We start from the raw sequence: 19968 nt of genomic DNA on the forward strand, positions 1-19968 counted from the left end.
ATCTCGGCTCACTGCAACCTCTGCCACCGAGGTTCAAGCAATTCTTGTGCCTCAGCCTCCCAAGTAGCTGGGATTACAGGTGGCTGCCACCATGCTTGACTATGTTTTTGTATTTTTAGTAGAGATAAAGTTTCGCCATGTTGCCCAGGCTGGTCTTGAACTCCTGAGCTCAGGCAATCTGCCTGCCTCCGTCTCCCAAAGTGCTGGGATTACAGGTGTAAGCCACTGCGCCCGTCCAGTGCTTCATTTCTTTTTATTGCTGAATAGGTACATACTATCTTACAGACTCCCTCCCTCCCCCTCCCTCCCTCCCTCCCTCCCTCCCTCCCTCCCTCCCTCCTTCTTTTCTTTTCTTTTCTTTTCTTTTCTTTTCTTTTCTTTTCTTTTCTTTTCTTTTCTTTTCTTTTCTTTTCTTTTCTTTCTGATGGAGTCTCACTCTGTTGCCCAGGCTGCAGTGCAGTGGCACAGTCTCGGCTCACTGCAAGCTCTGCCTCCTGAGTTCACACCATTCTCTGGCCTCAGCCTCCCGAGTAGCTGGGACTACAGGCACCCGCCACCACACCTGGCTAATTTTTTTTTTGTTTGTTTGTTTGTTTTTGTTTTTTTTTTTTTTTTTTTTTGAGACGGAGTCTCGCTGTGTCGCCCAGGCTGGAGTGCAGTGGCCGGATCTCAGCTCACTGCAAGCTCTGCCTCCCGGGTTTTTACGCCATTCTCCTGCCTCAGCCTCCCGAGTAGCCGGGACTACAGGCGCCCGCCACCTCGCCCGGCTAGTTTTTTGTATTTTTTAGTAGAGACGGGGTTTCACCGTGTTAGCCAGGATGGTCTCGAACTCCTGACCTCGTGATCCGCCCGTCTCGGCCTCCTAAAGTGCTGGGATTACAGGCTTGAGCCACCGCGCCCGGCCAATTTTTTGTATTTTTAGTAGAGATGGGGGAATTCACCGTGTTAGACAGGATGCTCCTGACCTCATGATCCGCCTGCCTCGGCCTCCCAAAGTGCTGGGATTACAGGCGTGAGCCACCGTGCCCGGCCCAGACTGCTTTTCTACCTATTTATGTGTCTAAACATCTCTCCATGACATTAAATATTCTTTGAAACATCATTCTAAACATTTGCCTAATTGTTCATGGCAGGGATTCATCACCATTTGCTTACACAATTCCCTGATGTTGAAAAGCTCTGTTCTCGTGCTAAGAATGACCACCAGGCCAGACATTATCCCCAATTAGGGTGATGTGGCCAAGGCTCTGGGCTTGACTTACAGAGACTTACAAAGTCTCTGGCTCCAGAACTCACTGACTTCACGACTTAATTAATTTAAATGAAACCAAATTCAATTCAATTAAATGTTGATGGCTTACATTGACTAAATACACATTATGTGCCAGGTACTTTGCTAAGCATTTTGTTTTTCTTACCTCACTTATGATCAAAACAACCTGTGGGAAACGTTCCTGTAGAAGCCTCATTTTGGCGATGGACAAACTGAGGCTCAGAGAAGTTAAGAAATGTGGGCAAGGTCACACAGCCCAGAGTGGCAGAGCCAAGACTGGAACCTGCCCCCCTCTGTCTCTAAACCCCCTTTTCTTTTTTGAGATGGAGTCTCGCTCTGTCACCCAGGCTGGAGTGCAGTTGTTTAATCTTGGCTCACTGCAACCTCCGCCTCCCGGGTTCAAGTGATTCTCCTGTCTCAGTTTCCCAAGAAGTTGGGATTACAGGCACGTGCCAGCACACCCAGCTAATTTTTTGTTTGTTTGTATTTTTAGTAGAGATGAGGTTTCACCATGTTGGCCAGGCTGGTCTTGAACTCCTGACCTCAAGTGATCCACCCACCTCGGTCTTCCAAAGTGCTGGGATTACAGGCATGAGCCACCATGGCCAGCCCTAAACTCCTGTTTGTAACTACAAAGGAGTAGGAACTCTGCTCTTCTCCCCAGTAGCTCTAACTCCTAGGAAAGAGCCTTAGATGGTGCACACTTGGGGCTCTGCAGGCCTGGCAGATGGTCCTACAGTATCCAGGGAGCCTTCTCCCACCCTTACAACCCAGTTTCTCAGTGCAGGAATTCAGCCACCCTCCCAGCCAGCAGGCAGGGGAGCTGGCATTTGAACCTAGGTTTGTCTGACTCCAGAGCTGGGGTCCTCCCCCATCTCTCCAGTGTTTTCCCACCCATAGCCATTTGTGTATCTCTACCATGGTTTTTGTCATATTTTATATCACCTCTACTTAACATTTAAAAATCCATTTTTTTTTCATTTCAATCAATTCACTCTCTACTTAACTCATTTGAAAAGAAACACATCACTACCCAGTAGAAAGCTGGCAATGCTTGCTGCACAGAGAAGACAAGCATGAGAATAAAATAATGGAAATAAAGCAGAGGTCTTGAGCTCCAGCCAGAGGGCTGTGGCTTGCCAAGACCTGATCTCTCTGTGAAAAAGCAAAGTTTTAAAAGTATTAGGCATTAAAGACATCGTGGCACCTCATTGAGACTCTCCTTGACCTAGTCAGAATGACTGGAAGAGAAAATGGCATTGATTTTCTCCCCCATGTGACTCAGGGCTATTGGATGAACAGCCATGTCCCATGAAATCAGCACATGAGCCCTGGACCCCTGCACCGCTTGCTCCCGGAAGCAGCACAATGCAGCCCCTCAGACTGTCTCCTGGTTCCAGGAAGTACTGAGGGATAACAAGGCACAAAGCTAGTAAGTCTCAAGGCTGACCTCAGCCCAGGGATGGTACACAGAGAGGAACACGCTCCCTCCCACTGCCACACCCTGCAAGATTTTATAACCTTTTATCACACTCGAGAGTGCTTTGCTTCCTTGGAACCAAGCTAAGAATGTTAGCTTGTGTATCTTTAAAAGCCATCATGTGGTCAGGCACAGTGGCTCATGCCTGTAATCCCAACACTTTGGGAGGCCCGGGCAGGTGATCACCTGAGGTCAGGAGTTTAACACCAGCCTGGCCAACAAGGTGAAACCCTGTCTCTGCTAAAAATGCAAAAATTAGCCCGGCGTGGTGGCCCCTGCCTATAATCTTAGCTACTCGGGAGGTTGAGGCAGGAGAATCACTTGAATCCAGGAGGTGGAGGCTGCAGTGAGCTGAGATCCCACCACTGCACTCCAGCCAGGGCGACAGAGTGAGACTCCATCTCAAAAAAAAAAAAAAAAAAAAAAAAAAAAAAAAAAAAGCTGTGGTGTGAACCATCTGCTGCTTTGAAACTAGCAAAGGAAAGCAAGCCCCGGGATGGGTAGCTCCTGCCACGCTTTTTAATTGCTACTTATTGTCCCTTAAATATGTCTTCTTATTGCACTTTCAAGTGGCTCCGCCTGCATATTGAAATCAGAAAGTCAGGCAGGTGGACCGAGCCTTACATGCTCTGATCCAGCGGCTCTGGCTCCATCCCATCCAAAGGTTTATTGGAGAAGCAACTTCAGGAAGATGCTGCCTTTACTCAGATGTCCTCTAGGCCTGAGGCCTTTGCAGGACATTGCTGTCCTCTCTGTCTGCAACTCTGTCCTCCTGGGCTGACACTCCTGCTCCCCCTGGCTGGCTGCACATTGGGTTCCCCTGGAGAGCCCTGAGACCCCCATGTCTGGGCCTTGGCTTCGGCCCAGACCAAGGAAGCCCAGGCCTGGGTGTGGTCTCAGAAATCCCCGGTTCTGCCATGCAGCCATGGGAGAGAAACTCCAAGGTCAGGGCTCGGCAGCATGACCCGGCAGGTGAGTCCGTATCCTCTAACTGCGCCTGGTAGCTCTTTGTCAACATTTATGTCAAGTGTAAGTAACTTGTTCATTTCCCTCTTCCTGTTCAAGCCTAAGTTCTGGGAGGACAGGGACTCTGTCTCATCAGCAGCTCATCCGCTGCACTCCGAGGATGCTCTTAAATACTTGAAATGAATGAATGAATGATGAATACATGAAAAATGGGAAGCAAGGTCTCCAAAAGGGCGCAGCATCTTCCTTTAGCCTTTGGAACCCGTCCCAAGTGAAAAGTACTTCCCACATAGAACAGGCAATAGCAAATTCTATTTAAAAGGCCAGGAGGTCCTGAATATCCCAGATTCTCTTGCTTTGGGGCCAGCTGGGGTCAAAGGAAGGTGGGGCCGGCAAGGCCTGTGGGCACCGTGGGCCTGTTTACACAGGGAGGTGTGGGGGTGCCTGAGGCAGGGCTCAGCAGTGACGGGGAGTGGCTGGGAGGGGTGTGGGCAGGGCGGGTCGTCTGGACCTTGGCCCTGCCCTGGTCCTGAAGAGTACTGTGTGAGGCCCTAGGTTCGTGTGCACCCGCGCCTAAGGGGCATTGACACGAGGAAACACTTTGGACCTGGAAGGGGTAGCTTTGACGACTGGATCAGTGGGTTTGATTTCTATCTCCAAATGCACAAATGCAGACACTCAAATAAGAGAAGCCACCATTCATGGAGGACTCCCTAGGTGCCAGGCTCTGTGTTCAATGCCTTTTCTGCTCTTAGATCCTGGCAAGAGGGGCCCCTGCTCTGGGTTTGGCACTTAGGAGGTCTGTGGGCCAGCCTTTCTTTCTCCAGCAGGACCCCTACTCCACAGGGTGAGTACACAGGGCCAAGGCATTCTGCCTACCCAGAGGGGTGCCTCCACCCCCACCCCAACCGTACGCTGGACACCTGGGATCCCAGAAGCCCCTGAAGGTCCTAGCCTTGCTTCCAATACCCGTCTTCCGAAGGGCAGACTGTGCCAGTCTGCTGTTACTGCCACAGGCCCACGAGGTGGCCAGGCTGACTGTTGCCTTGGTTGTGCTGGCTAGGGTACCCATGCAGTGAGGGATGGAGCCTGGGATAAGGCAGGAAGGAGCCAGGGGCCAGAGACTGCCTCATTCCAGCTCAGAACTCTAAGGAGTCCTGGGTTCTCAATTCACAGTCATCCTTTCAGACCAGCACGGTGCATTGCTGGAACATTCTGTCTATCCAGCACAGTAGCTACTAACCACGAGTTGTTATTGTACACTTGAAATGTGGCTGGCGCAGCTAAGGAATTGAATTTTTAATTTTACTTAAGCTTATTTTTAAATTAAATTTAAGGCTTGGCACAGTGGCTCATGCCTATAATCCCAGCACTTTGGGAGGCTAAGCCAGGCGGTGGATCACTTAAGGTCAGGAGTTCAAGACCGGCTTGGCCAACATGATGAAACCCTATCTCTACTAAAAATACAAAAATTAGCCAGGCATTGTAGCGCATGCCTGTAATCTCAGCTACTCAGGAGGCTGAGACAGGGGAATTGCTTGAACCCGGGAGGCAGAGGTTGCAGTGAGCCGAGATCGTGCCACTGTACTCCAGCCTGGATGACAGAGCGAGACTCAGTCTCAGAAAAAAAAAGTAAAATTAAATTAAATTTAATTTAAATCGCTACATATGGCTAGCGGTTGCCATTTGGGACAGCCAGCTCCACACCATCATGAAGGGCTGTATGTCAAGACAGGGACAGAGATGGTGTTTGACTTAATTTGCTTGGTGTATTTAGACAGAAGGTTGGTGGGCCTCCACTTGTACGTTCCTTCTGGCTCCTGCGAAATTTAGGGGCTGTTAAACGCTTTGCTAATCTGCATCACAACGTTCTAAGTTATTTATGATCCCCCACATCTACGGATGAGAAAGTAACTTGCCCAACTTTGGAGAATTATTCCTGGGATTTGAGCTGCAACTGGAATGTATGCCCGTCTGGCTCACGACGTGTCTGGCCCTGGATCAGCCTGTTTTTCACAACCATTATTTAATTTAATCCTCACATCATGCTCAGATGCAGGTGGAAGCCACCTCACTTATACCCAGCACTACTCTAAAATATGAACCACTCCCCCGAGTTTACACAGACGGAGAAGCTGGCTCTGAGGAAGAGAGGTCTGCTCGAATCTGCATGGAAAACCACAGCGCTGAATTTCATAGGGCAGGCAGCATTCTAGGGGATGATGGTGATGGCTGCTTCTCGTGGGATTTCCCTTAAGTGTAGGGATTTCAGTGCAAGCTTGCAAGATGGTGCTGAATTCTGGCTGGAAAGTGATGTCTTCCTAAAACCGAGCATGCTGGCCACCGAAAGCAGCCAAGTCATGTTTGTTATTGCTGTGGATGGAAAAATTCACGGTTTATTCCTCAACCAGTCCGACCAGTTTGGGGCTGGAGTTATAAGATGTCTGTGCAGACCAACTCCCTAAGAATTAAGGCTGGAACGTGCCCAGAGGCCTGTTGCCGTCACATGCTTAGCAAGGTACCAGAAAGGGCCTCCCACCAGCTTGCAGAGCCATGCAGGTAGAGGCATTGAATGTTTGGTTTTTGTTGTTGTTGTTTGGTTTGTTTTGTTTTGTTTGAGACAGAGTCTCACTCTGTCGCCCAGGCTGGAGTGCAGTGACGCGTTCTCGGCTCACTGCAACCTCGGCCTCCCAAGTTCAAGCGATTCTCCTGCCTCAGTCTCCCGAGTAGCTGAGACTATAGGCACGTGCCACCACGCCCAGGTAATTTTTATATTTTTAGTAGAGACGGGGTTTCACCATGTTAGCCAGGGTGGTCTCGAACTCCTGACCTCAGGTGATCCACCCACCTCGGCCTCCCAAAGTGCTGGGATTACAGGCATGAGCCACTGCGCTCAACCAAATGTTTCTAAGATGCCACCAATGGGCCAGGTGCTGGGCTCCTTTGTCTCTGCATTTCCTCTCATTTGATGCTTACAGTCACCCTGCAAAACACATGTCTTGCCCCTTGACAGCCCAAAGAAAAGCTGACTGAGTTGTGCATTCACTCATTAATTCAGCAATTACTTCCTGGGCACTAGGTGCCAGGCACTGAGCAAAATCTGGTCCCTGGCTTCTTGGGTCAGACAAGCTAAAAGAAGGAAAAGAGTTTCATAAAGAAGATAATTACAGCTCGGGGCCAGTGCCTTGGAGACACTGCAGATTCCGATGGAGTTGTTAGGGAAGGGGTGTTTCTTCCTAGACCTTCGGGGATGGGGAAGAGTCAGCCTCAGGGCCTTTGCACTGCCTTCACCCTCTACCAGCAATGCTCTTGTTTCTGGGCCAAAGAATCAATACAAAGGCCCCAGGCATAGGCTCTGCTTCTCTCCCTGTGACTTTGGACCAGTTCCTTTCCTTCTCTAGGCCTCAGTTACTTCTACAAATCGAGACTGAATTAAACTAATTTCTGAGGACCCTTGCGGTTCAGCTGCTAAGTTGCAGTAAACTTCTCATGCTCTCCAACACAAATGCTGCTATCCCTAAAATAGGTTGGTTTTAATTATAAAAGCCATTTTGAGCCAGGTGTACTGGCTCATGCCTGTAATCCCAGCACTTCGGGAGATCAAGAGAGGGGGATCACTTGAGCCCAGGAGTTCCAGACCAAGTTGGGCAACATAGTGAGACCCTGTCTCTACAAAAAACACAACAATTAACCAAGGATGGTGACGCATGCCTGTAGTCCTCCAGCTACTCAGGAGGCTGAGATGGAAGGATCACTTGAGCCTGGGAGTTTAAGGCTACAGTGAGCTATAATCACACTACTGTACTCAGCCTGGGTGACAGAGCAAGACCCTGTCCCAAAATAAAATACAAGCCATCTTGGAAAATGCAGAAAGTAGAGAAAAGTTTAAATGAGAAGTCAGCCATAACAATAATTTTCCGTTGTCTCGTTCCTCAGTATCTTCTAGAGCCTAACCTGTACTCACCTCCAGTAGTGGTGGCAGCTATAGAATAATAATAAGTGATAGTAGTAGTAGTATGGTAATGATAGTAATAATAATATAACAACAACAATGTCATCAACAGAAGCAGCTGACATTTATCTAGCACCTACTGTTAAGCAGGCATTCTTGTGAATCATTTGTACAGATGATGTCATTTAATCTGCACAATAACTCAAAGATGCATATGCTATTAATATACACATAAGGAAACAGAACTATAGAGAGGCCACGTGACTTGCTCAAGGTCCCATGGTTAGTACATGAGGGAAACAGGGAGTAGTAGATGCTCGATAAATATTTAATCATGCTAAATCCCTCTCCTCGCTTATACTGATGACAGCAAGATACTGAACACAGCAACATCTGATTGTAAATTGAAACCAAGAAATGTCCTTGAAGGTTGTTTTTCCACCGAATAATTTTTATTGCATGTTTGTTTTCATTTCTGCAGTGGTAACTTTTCCTAGGAGAAAATACTGAAAATACAGAGAGGCATACAAAAAAGGAACTGAAGTCCCCCATAATCCTCATCATCTGTTGTATTTTTAATATTTGGTATATTTCAGGCCGGGCATGGTGGCTCATGCCTGAAATCCCAGCACTTTGGGAGGCTGATGGGGGTGGATCACTTGAGGTCAGGAGTTTGAGACCAGCCTGGCCAACATGATGAAACCCCGTCTCCACTAAAAAATACAAAAATTAGCCAGGCATGGTGGCATGAGCCTGTAATCCCAGCTACTTGGGAGGCTGAGGCAGGTGAATCACTTGAACCCAGGAGGCAGAGGTTGCAGTGAGCCGAGATCACACCACTGCACTCCAGACTCCAGTCTGGGCAACAGAGCAAGACTCTATCTCAAAAAAAAAAAAAAAAAAAATTGTACTCACACACACACAGACACACACACACACATATTTAGTATATTTCTCTGCCTCTTCTCAATGTAACTTTTTTAATGCAGTTGAGCTCAGACTGCATATGCAATTTGTCCTGATGCTGCTTTTACTCAGTGTTGTGTGATAAGCATTTCCCGTGTTGTTGTAAAGTCTTCAGAAGCATCCTTTTAATGACTGCTGCAGCTTTATATAGGTGAATCATCTAGTACTTTAAAAGTGAGAACTTACTCTTAGAAGCACATTAATTTTCCCTGTGAAGAATAAGGCAGGCTCAGAGTAAGAGAAAGGAGTCCTATCACCTTCCAGGTATGTGACCTTGGAGGAGTCACCTTAAATGGCCAATCCTCATTTTTTAAACTGAGACTAAGAATAACAACAGAAAAAGAGCTGCTTCCTATGATTAATGTGAGGCTAAACCAAGATGACATGTATTCAAGCATTTTTAAAAAATATATACACTAAAGCAAATGTTTGCTCTGGATGACACGTTTTTGTTTTACTCTTTGAAAACTGAATTTTTTCAGAATGCAGAAGTGGGCTCAAATTTAATCAAAGTGGCATCTACAACAGCCACGGCCCTGAAGGAAGAAGATGGCCAAGTCTACTGCCAGCCGGAATTTCTTTATGAAGGTAAAATGCATCCTCTGGTCCTGAGATTAGGAAAGGGGCAGATTTTCGTGGGGACCCCAGAGGCCTCTTTACATAATACTTCCCTCCTGTGCACGTACAAGGGCCAAAAAGGAAAGGCTCCTGGGATGCCCCGATGAGAAGCATCTGGGGACATTTCTCTTTCCTCTATCTTCAGCAATGGGTAAGGCCAGCCATGGTGGCTCATACCTGTAGTCTCAGCACTTTGGGAAGCTGAGGCAGGCAGATCACTTGAGGCCAGGAGTTCGAGACCAGCCTGAGCAACATGGTGAAACCCCATCTCTACTAAAAATACAAAAATGAGCTGGGTATAGTGGCACATGCCTGTAGTCCCAGCTACTCAAGAGGCTGAGGCATGAGAATCGCTTGAGCCCAGGAGGCAGAGATTGCAGTAAGCTGAGATTGTGCTATTGCACTCCAGCCTGGGCAGCAGAGCAAGACACTGTCTCAAAAAAATAAAAATAAAAATAGGAAGGCAGTGGGTGGTTGCTGGGCCAGATGACTTCTGCAAATGCTGTCCCTTACTGAACACGGGCTTATTGAACAGGCACAATACCTTTCCATTTCTACCTCTCAACATCCACAATATCCTGCAAAATAGCTGTTATCAGCTGCATAATATGAAGGAGAAAACTAGGCCTGAGAGACCTGGAGCTACACACAGAACGCAGACCCTCTAGAACAGGAGTCACACCCATGGAGCAGGGCTCCCCAGTCTGGGCACCGTCGCCATCTGGGGCTGGGTCATTCTTTGCAGTGGGTGCTGTCCAGGGAATTGTAAGATGTTTAGCAACATTCCTGGCTTCTACCCACTAGAAGCCCGGAGGACCCCTATCCTGAATTGGAGCAGCCAAACATGTCTCCAGACATTGCCAGCATCCCATGGGGGCACCATTGCCATGATGGAGAACCACTGCCCCAGAATATAAACCCATGAGGTGAGGATTGTGTTGCTGTGCTCACAGGGTATCAGCAGCACATGACACAAAGGCTGGCATACAGAGGTCTGTGTTCAATACGTCAAAGTACAGAATGAATGGACTTGTCCAAGGAGACTCAGCTAGAGAGTGGCGCGGTGTGCATTTAAACTGAGCGCATTGGCTGGGTGCGGTAGCTCGCGCCTGTAATCCCAGCACTTTGGGAGGTCAAGGTGGCCGGATCACTTGAGGCCAGGAGTTTGAGACCAGCCTGGCCAAGTTGGCGAAACCACATCTCTACCGCAAATACAAAAATTAACCGGTGTGGTGGTGCATGCCTGTAATCCATAATCCCAGCTACTCGGGAGGCTGAGGCAGGAGAATTGCTTGAACCCTGAAGGCAGAGCAGTAAGCTGAGATTTCGCCACTGCACTCCAGCCTGGGCAACAGAGACTTTGCCTAAAAAAAAAAGACTGAGAGCCTTGTTCCATCAGCTGCCCCATGCCAGGAAGTTTGGGTATCTGGAAGAGCACATCGACTTGGGGACTCTTTTAGGATGACCCTTGGATTTGACCTAAGAATCCACTTCTGTAAAAGGCATCCCATACATCCCATAACCAGTTCTGTGAGGGAACTCATACGCTTGGAGTCTTTAGAAATGAATCAATAGGTGATGCCAGGTCTGAAGGCATCCACCCCCATCCTTGCTCACCCACCACACCACATTTTTTTTCTTTCCTGAGAAGATCATGCTTATTTATTGTTGCAATATTGTGCACACTAAAAAGTGTAACAATAAACAAACTACCCATAATCCCTGCACCTGTGACAGCCCTTTGGGATACCCATCCAGTCCTCCCATCATGCGTGGATTGTGTGACATAGGCCGGGTCCCTTCCGGCGAATTCTCAGACTGCTCTCATTTCATCCCAGCAGTGTCATTCTGTTATTGTTGACATTAGATTTGTTCATGCACATCAAGGCCTTAGTGTGGGGTCTGGCCTACAGGGAGAGTCTGGCCAATGGCAGCAATATTAGAACAGCCCTAAGAAGCAGGTTCAGACAATTGCAAAATTTGCCAAAAGGCAGGCAGCAGAGCCAGGTTGTGACCCCAGCCTTCTCTTATACCAAAGCCCATTGCCTCTGTATTTGTACTTTTGCAAAATACATTCCATATCATCTAGAATGTTCTGAAGCTGCCTTTTGCACTTAATGAATGTAACCTGAGTATTTTCCCACATCCTGAGGATTCTTCAAAGGACATGGCTATTAAGGACCAGGCACGGTGGCTCACACCTATAATCCCAGCACTTTGGGAGGCCGAGCCTTAATTTCATGGAACTATGTGCCAGGCACAATGGCAATTACAGGCATTACTCATTCCTGTAATGCCAGCACTTTGGGAAGCTGAGGCGGGTGGAGCACCTGAGGTCAAGAGTTTGAGACCAGCCTGGATAACATGGCAAAACCCCATTTCTACTTTTTAAAAAATACAAAAATTAGCAGGGGGTAGTGGGGCACACCTGTAGTCCTAGCTATTTGGGAGGCTGAGGCAGGAGAATCGCTGGTTTGAGAGGGGCCCAGGAACATCTTGGAAATCTCAGGCCTACTTTGAGGTCAAGGGCACACAACTTCTTCTTATTTAAGTATGGGAGTGTTCCATCTGCCTCACCTTCATCTGGGCCTGTCCCCTTGGAAGTTTCACGCTTCCTCATATGTGGGATTGGACATCTCCTTCCCACCTCAATAGTTCTTTCCCCTTCCTGCCCCACTGAACCTAATCAGCATTTATCCGTGGATGTATCTCTACTTCCTCTTCTCTTGGACATTGTATCTTCACCAGCAGCTGGTGGCAACTACCAGGAATATTTCCTAAGAGTTGAACATCCATTTCAGTATTCAGACTTAGAAATTCAATTTGATGCAGCAGGCATATATACATATATACACATGTACGGCCAAGCGCGGTGGCTCATGTCTGTAATCCCAGCACTTTGGCAAGCCAAGGGGGTGGATCATGAGGTCAGGAGACCGAGACCATCCTGGCTAACATGGTGAAACCCTGTCTCTGCTAAAAATACAAAAAATACAAAAAAAAAAAAAAAAATTTGCCGGATGTGGTGGCAGGCACCTGTAGTCCTAGCTACTCAGGAGGCTGAGGCAGGAGAATTGCTTGAACCCAGGAGAGGGCGGTTGCAGTGAGCTGAGATGGCGCCACTGCACTCTAGTCCAGGCAACACAGCGAGACTCCATCTCAAAAAACAACAACGACAAAAAAAAAAACCATATATATATATATATACACACACACACAGAGAAAAAAATAAGATTTTTGATTATGTAAAAATAAGATGATGAAAATTTCTCATAATGAGAAACTTAGATTCTATCGTAGAAAGTGTAAACTATAAGGCAGTTATAACCCCAGCAATGCTTCCAAATTTTTTCTCTTCATTTGTAACCTAGTGGAGATACAGTAATTCTATAGTCAGCATTTTACACTTAACCTTATGGTATGGACACTTGCCCATGTTATTAAAATCATTATTAAATGTTATTTTTCCATAATGTTATTATATAATTCACCAGATTTAATTAACTATTCTCCGTTGGCACCATTTTCCACAGCTTCCCATTCTGTTTTAGTTTTTAGTTTTTAATTTTAGAGATGGGGTTCTTGCCATGTTGAGCAGGTTGGTCTTGAACTCCTGGCGTCAAGCGATCCTCCCATCTCAGCTTCCCAAAGAGCTGGGATTACAGGTATGAGCCACTATGCCTGGCACAGCTTCCTATTTCTTTCTTTTTTTTTTTTTTTTTAGACAGAGTTTTACTCTGTGGCCCAGGCTGGAGTGCAGTGGCACGATCTCGGCTCACTGCAACCTCTGCCTCCTGGGTTCACGTGATTCTCCTGCCTCAGCCTCCCGAGTTGCTGGAATTACAGGCATGCATCACCATGCCTGGCTAATTTTCTTTGTACTTTCAGTAGAGGGAGGGTTTTGCCATGTTGGCCAGCCTGGTCTCAAACTCCTGACCTCAAATGATCTGCCCGCCTCAGCCTCCCAAAGTGCTGCGATTATAAGCATGAGCCACTGCACCCAGCCAGCTTCCCATTTCTCATCACACATATGCACATGCATGCACACATACACACATCAGCACTTTTTTGAAAAGAGCTTTAAGAAATTGCAGTAGCCTCTGATTTTAATCATGCAATTCTCTTTGATTTCTATCTTGGATAATTAAAGATGTTTATACACTTAAAACCTAGGTCTGTGGTATGTTGCTCCAGGCCTTTCTGATAGAGCTGGGGTAATTATCAGAGGCTCCGTCCCCTGTCTTTGACCACCTTTGATCCAATCCAGGCTCTAAATCAAGCTCAGGGATCTTGGTGTGGGAACGAATTCTGAGGAAAGGCTACCCAGTCTGACAGGAAAGGTGGATGCTCCCAGCCCCCAGTGATGGGGGCTTCATCCACCTTCTAATTTCCTTGTAGGCTTAGAGCTTCCACGGGTCAACTATGCTTACAATGGAAAGCGATACCGGTATGTCTTTGCTGCAGGAGTTCAATGGAGTCCAATCCCAACCAAGGTACTGGTCTCTGTGTGTTCACAGGCTTTTCCTACAGTGATTGCGTCTATATGCAACGCTGAATTCTAAGGTTCTGAGACATTGATTACAAAAGAGGAGGTCAGAGGGAGGTAAGTGTAGGATAAGATAAATTTGAAGTAAGGATGGAAAGCTGGGAGAGGGAGTGGCACCTAATGGGCTAAGGTTTGGGTAAGAGGTTATGGCTGGAGTTTATTCACTGATTTCTTTATTCAATACTTATTTATTGAGCACCAACTATGGGCTACAATGTGGTAGGCACTGAGGGTAAGGAAGTCAGCAGGGGGATGCCCAATCCCTGACCTAAGGAACTCACCCTCTCCAGCAGAGAGGGTGCAGCTGAAACTTAGAGGATTTATTTTGCTTCTTTTTTTTTGTTTTGATTTGTTTTTTCCTTTTCATTTAAAAAAATATACAGAAGAGACAGGGTCTCATTGTGTTGTCCATGCTGGTCTTGAACTCCTAGGTTCGAGGGATCCTCCTGCGTCAGCCACCAAAAGTGCTGGATTACAGCCATGAGCCACGATGCCTGGCCCATTGTGCTTCTTAAGCTACCATTTGTGAAACACTTACTGTGTGCTGGTTACTGTGCTAAGTGCTGTGCAGGGATCACTTTTTAAAAACATCTTCGTTTTTCATAACAAAATGGAAAATCTTTTTTTTATTGCAAACAGAGCAGAAATGTCCACAGCCAAAAATTAAGCCTCCACCCCTCCATACCCCAAGCCACTCTCCACTAATACCAAACCTAGAGGGAAATAGGCCTGTTGGGAGATTAAGAGAGATTCAGGGAATTGCACTCTTAAAGCAACAAAGGGGTTGTATTATACTTTAAATGTTTGCATTGAATGTATTCATTTATTTAACTCATATAATATTGCAGTGCAATGCCAAATATAAGATATAGTCAATATTTTAATTTTTAGACGGGGTGTGATGGCTCACACCTATAATCCTAGCACTTTGGGGAGCTGAGGATTGCTTGAGGCCAGGAGTTCGAGACCAGCTTGGTAAACAATAGCAAGACCCTGTCTCTATATTAAAAAATAATAATAAATTTAAAAATATTTTAATTTTTTTTTTTTTTTTTTTTTTTTTTTTTTTTTTTGAGACGGAGTCTTGCTCTGTCACCCAGGCTGGAGTGCAGTGGCCGGATCTCAGCTCACTGCAAGCTCCGCCTCCCGGGTTTACGCCGTTCTCCTGCCTCAGCCTCCCGAGTAGCTGGGACTACAGGCGCCCGCCACCTCGCCCGGCTAGTTTTTTTGTATTTTTTAGTAGAGACGGGGTTTCACCGTGTTAGCCGGGATCGTCTCTCGATCTCCTGGCCTCGTGATCCGCCCGTCTCGGCCTCCCAAAGTGCTGGGATTACAGGCTTGAGCCACCGCGCCCGGCCCAAATATTTTAATTTTTAAAAGAATTCCTTATGCAGTATCAGCTACATGGTGGCCGGAGGACCCATGTTTAAAACTGGGGGAGGAGGCTGGGTGCGGTGGCTCATGCATGTAATTCCAGCATTCTGGGAGGCTGAGGCAGGCAGATCACCTGAGGTCAAGAGTTCAAGACCAACCTGGCCATGGTGAAACCCCGTCTCTACTAAAAATACAAAAAATTTGCCAGGTGTGGTGGTACATGCCTGTAACCCCAGGTACTCGAGAGGCCGAGGCAGGAGAATTGCTTGAACCCAGGAGGTGGAGGTTGCAGTGAGACAAGATCACGCCATTGCACTCCAGCCTGGGTGACAAGAGTGAAACTCTATCTCAAAAAAAACCAAAACCCAAAAAACAACAACAAAAAAACCTTGGGGAGGAGAGTTAGCTCCTGTCCTTTCTTGGCTGTGCTCACCAGAGGTAGCTGTCATTGGGTGATTATGTCAAAAGTCTATATCTGATGGGCTTCATTTCTGTGTTTCTCCTCGTTGGATGTACAGATAATAAAATATGACATTCTCACAAAGTCATCCTTGAAATGGAGAGAGGACGACTGCTGGCCAGCGGAACCCCTGTTTGTGCCCGCACCAGGTGCCAAGGATGAGGATGACGGTAAGACTCTAAGAAGCCAAGCCTAGTTGCTGCATGCTGCTGATGATCCCCCTTCCCACAGAGACACCATCTAGGGGCAGCTGACCCCCCAGCTCATAAAGGGGGTGGACTGGTGCTTTGAAGTCTACATCTGTCTGGGTCAAAGCTAAAAGGTTAGGGAGTCCCCAAGGCTACCTTTACTTCTTATACCAATTGCAAAGTTTGAGGGTCCCCAAGATACCCTTCGGCTTCAATAATTCATTAGAATCACCAACCTCACTGCAAGCGCTTATGCTCACAGTTCTGGTTTGCAGCAGTGAAAAGATACAGACTAAAATTAGCAAAGGGAAGAGGTGCACAAGACAGAGCCCAGGCCGGGCGCGGTGGCTCAAGCCTGTAATCCCAGCACTTTGGGAGGCCGAGACGGGCGGATCACGAGGTCAGGAGATCAAGACCATCCTGGCTAACACGGTGAAAAACCCCATCTCTACTAAAAAATACAAAAAAAAAACTAGCCGGGCGAGGTGGCGGGCGCCTGTAGTCCCAGCTACTCAGGAGGCTGAGGCAGGAGAATGGCGTAAACCCGGGAGGCGGAGCTTGCAGTGAGCTGAGATCCGGCCACTGCACTCCAGCCTGGGCGACAGAGCCAGACTCCCTCTCAAAAAAAAAAAAAAAAAAAAAAAAAGACAGAGCCCAGCAGGGACCCACAGGAGCTTCCAGCTGCACTCTCCCAGAAGAGTCACAGATAGCACTGACTTCTCCTGACAATGCTGTGTGATAGTGCTCACAGAATATTATTGCCAGCCAGGAAGCTCCCCGCGACTCTGTATGGAGTGTTTATACTGGGGCTCAGTCATGTAAACATGGTTGCCCGCCTGTGTGTCTGACCTTTATTTAGTCTTCAGTCCTCCTGGAGATCAAGCTCATACCATGTGGCCCAAGGCCCCACCATAAATCCCACTGTAAGGGTAGACTGCCTGGTGTGGCCCAAGGCCCCCATGTATACAAAGATACTTGTACCAAGCAGGACATTTCACCAGTATAGAGGTGACCTCCCAGAAACTGAGGACAAAAGCCAGTCTCCTTTTTAGACAAGTTTAAGTTTTTTACTGCACAAAGTCCATCTCCTTTCCAGTCAGTGACACTAAGCTCTCTCAGAATGCAGAATCTTGGTTTTAAAATTGATTACAGTGGCTAGATCCAAAAGAAATGTTTTTAAGAAATGGAGTCTTGCTCTGTTGCCCAGGCTGGAGTGTAGTGGCATAATCGTAGCTAACTGCAGCCTCAAACTCCTGGGTTCAAGTGATTCTCCTGCCTCAGCCTACCAAGTAGCTGGAGCTACAGGGGCACGCCACCATGCCTAGCTCATTCTTTGTATTTGTTATAGAGAAAGGGTCTCACTGTGTTTCCCAGGCTGGTCTCTAACTCCTGGGCTCAAGCAATCCTCCCATCTTAGCCTCCCAAAGTGCTGGGATTACAGGTGTCAGTCACTGCACCTGGCCTGGATCCAAATTTTTAACAATGCATAAGCACGTAAATGTTTCACGGCGCCCCTGGAAATGTGTATTTGTGGCCCACCTCTATTTTCTAGGTTTCCACTTGACTGAATGATCCTTCCCCTTTCATTCTCAGAAATGCTTCAGAAATGCCCTGCCCACAGCCCTCAGGAGGCTAAGGAGGGTAACTAGAACCATAGGTGGGGATGTCACCTGGCCACGCTGGCAATGGGGCTGCCACACCTGCAAGGAGGGCAGGCTGCCCCACTTGAGCCTGCCAGCTTCTTCCCTCAGGTGACAAGGGAGTGGTTTTCCACCTGGGTCTTGTCTTCCTACTGATCACGGCATGGCACGTCAGGCCAGCAACCCTGTGTCACTGTCATCTCCGAGGCGGGGGACCACTGGCATTGCCTCCTGCTCAGGCCGTTCTCCCACTCAGCGGTGTGGACACTTCCTTTACATTCTCTGTGAGGAGGGAGTATCATTATCTTCATTTTACCAATGGGATGCTCAGAGAGTGACCTTGTTGCCCAAGGTCACACATCCCATACATTCAGAGGTAAGATGTAAATCCAGGCCAATCTGACTTCAACGATGCTCCACTGCTCTTCAACCTGGGACCCTCTGGGGGCATTGAGAGTATTTGCAGGAAGTTGATATGCATTATTTCGTTTAACCATTGAAATGCCATTCTTCGAGCCAGGTGCAGTGGTTTCTGCCTGTAATCCCAGCACTTGGGAGGTCAAGGTGGGCAGATTGCTTGAGCCCAGGGGTTCAAGACCAGCATGGGCAATATAGGGAGACCGCATCTGACAAAAAATACAAAAATAAGCCAGATGTCATGTCATGTGCCTGTAGTCCCAGCTACTTGGAGGGCTGAGGTGGGAGGATAGCTTGGGCCCAAGAGATCGAGATTGCAGTGAGCTATGATCACGCCACTGCACTCTAGTCTGGGCAACAGAGTAAGAACCCATCTCAAAAAAGCAAAACAAACAAACAAAACAAATGCCATTCTTCAATGCCTGCAATAATTTAGTGTGCTTTCAAAATCCATCATGCAGGAGATACTCTCGGCAACCCTGTGAGTGTAGGTGAGATTATCCCACCTCTACTGATGAAGAGACTGAGGCTCCGAGAGGTCAAGGGACTGGCCCAGCCAGGGCTAGAACCAGGTTTTCTGGTTTCTTTGTTTGTTTGTTTTGCGATGGTGTTTCACTCCGTCACCCAGGCTGGAGTGCAATGGTGCGATCTCAGCTCACTGCAAACTCCACTCCCAGGTTCAAGTGATTCTTCTGCTTCAGTCTCATGATTCTCCTGCTTCAGTCTCCTGAGTAGCTGAGATTACAAGCACCCACCACCACACCCAGCTAATTTTTGTATTTTTAGTAGAGACGGGGTTTCACCATGTTGGCCAGGCTGGTCTCGAACTCCTGATCGGAAGTGATCTGCCCACCTCTGCTCCCAAAGTGCCGGGATTACAGGCGTGAGCCACTGCGCCCAGCCTACAGCCAAAGTTTCTGATTCCTAGTTTCCAGGCCTTTCCCTTCTATTACAGTGTCTCCAATTCACTTCCCTCCTGTTTTGGTTAGATACATACGTCTAAAGAGGGCGGAGAGACACGCTGAGAAACTCATCCCTCCGACTGAAGCCTGCACTTTTACAAAGTGTTTCTTTCTGTTTCCCCAAAGGAGTCATCCTATCAGCCATTGTCTCTACTGATCCCCAGAAGCCGCCTTTTCTGCTCATTCTGGATGCCAAAAGCTTTACAGAATTGGCCCGTGCCTCCGTTGATGTCGATATGCACATGGATCTCCATGGATTATTCATCGCAGACATGGACGGGGACGCAAAAAAGCAGGCCGCTTCTGAGGAACAGCGGGACAGGGCTTCCAACTGCCACGGGGCTCCTCCAACCTGATGGTGTTGAGGTTTGGACAGGGGAGGGAAGCTTGGCTGTCAGAACTCCATGGATACATTTCTTTGGATAGAGGGGAGGGCCTTGGTTACCTTTTGTACTTATTCTTTCTGTGGGTGCTTTCACAAGGGCATGGCAAGAGAGTTTGTCAATATCATTTCTTTCACTTTATTTTGGCCGTAAAAATTTTGTTTGAAAGTCAAATATTTGAAGATCAAATATATATTGATTAGATCCAGTTCTTCTAAGAAAGCTCCTTTCCTTTAACATAAAGACCTTGACCATGAATCGGAAATTATATTCAATGACATTATCATCATTTTTAGAATGAGCCACTAACCTGTTAGAGAAGAGACAGATAGTTATTTATCATTGTGCCTTCCTCTGTCTCTTTCTCTTTCCTTTGCTCCCTCCCGTCTTTCTAGTGGATTAAATTGTGTATCTGGGAGTTCTTGCTTTCTAGCCAGGCCTGATGAGTTAAGTTATGTGACCAGGAAGGCATGCCACTTTGTGGTCATTCCATGCAAGTCATGGCATAATAGAAAATAATAAAAACTTTACTCAGACTTTTATTTTTTCATGGCTTCTCCCCCTGAAGGTCTTCTAAGGCAATAAAATAGTTGCAGAGCTTGGTGGTTCACAGCTAGCACGATGCCTCATTGTACAGGCAATGGGACTAACAGTTTGGTGTGGGACTCCTCTTTGCAGGAGGGGATTAATAGGTACTGGACATTGACCTGACTAGCCACAGCCAAGGGGCTCGAACCCAAGAT

The 19968-nt window shown here is 47.3% G+C and overlaps 1 protein-coding gene across 1 annotated transcript in view; it reads left to right on the forward strand.

The window, feature by feature from the left end:
• The window catches only part of BCO1 (beta-carotene oxygenase 1), a 53342-nt gene extending 33587 nt beyond the window's left edge, over positions 1-19755 (forward strand). Inside the window, exons 8-11 of the mRNA XM_050773206.1 lie at positions 9120-9225; positions 13654-13748; positions 15694-15805; positions 18969-19755. Coding sequence (XP_050629163.1) covers positions 9120-9225; positions 13654-13748; positions 15694-15805; positions 18969-19198 — 543 coding nt within the window. The 3' untranslated portion in view covers positions 19199-19755. The remainder of the gene's footprint in view (positions 1-9119; positions 9226-13653; positions 13749-15693; positions 15806-18968) is intronic.
• Positions 19756-19968: the final 213 nt, after the last annotated feature.

Source organism: Macaca thibetana, chromosome 20 (assembly GCF_024542745.1).
Source record: "Macaca thibetana thibetana isolate TM-01 chromosome 20, ASM2454274v1, whole genome shotgun sequence".
NCBI lineage: Eukaryota > Metazoa > Chordata > Mammalia > Primates > Cercopithecidae > Macaca > Macaca thibetana.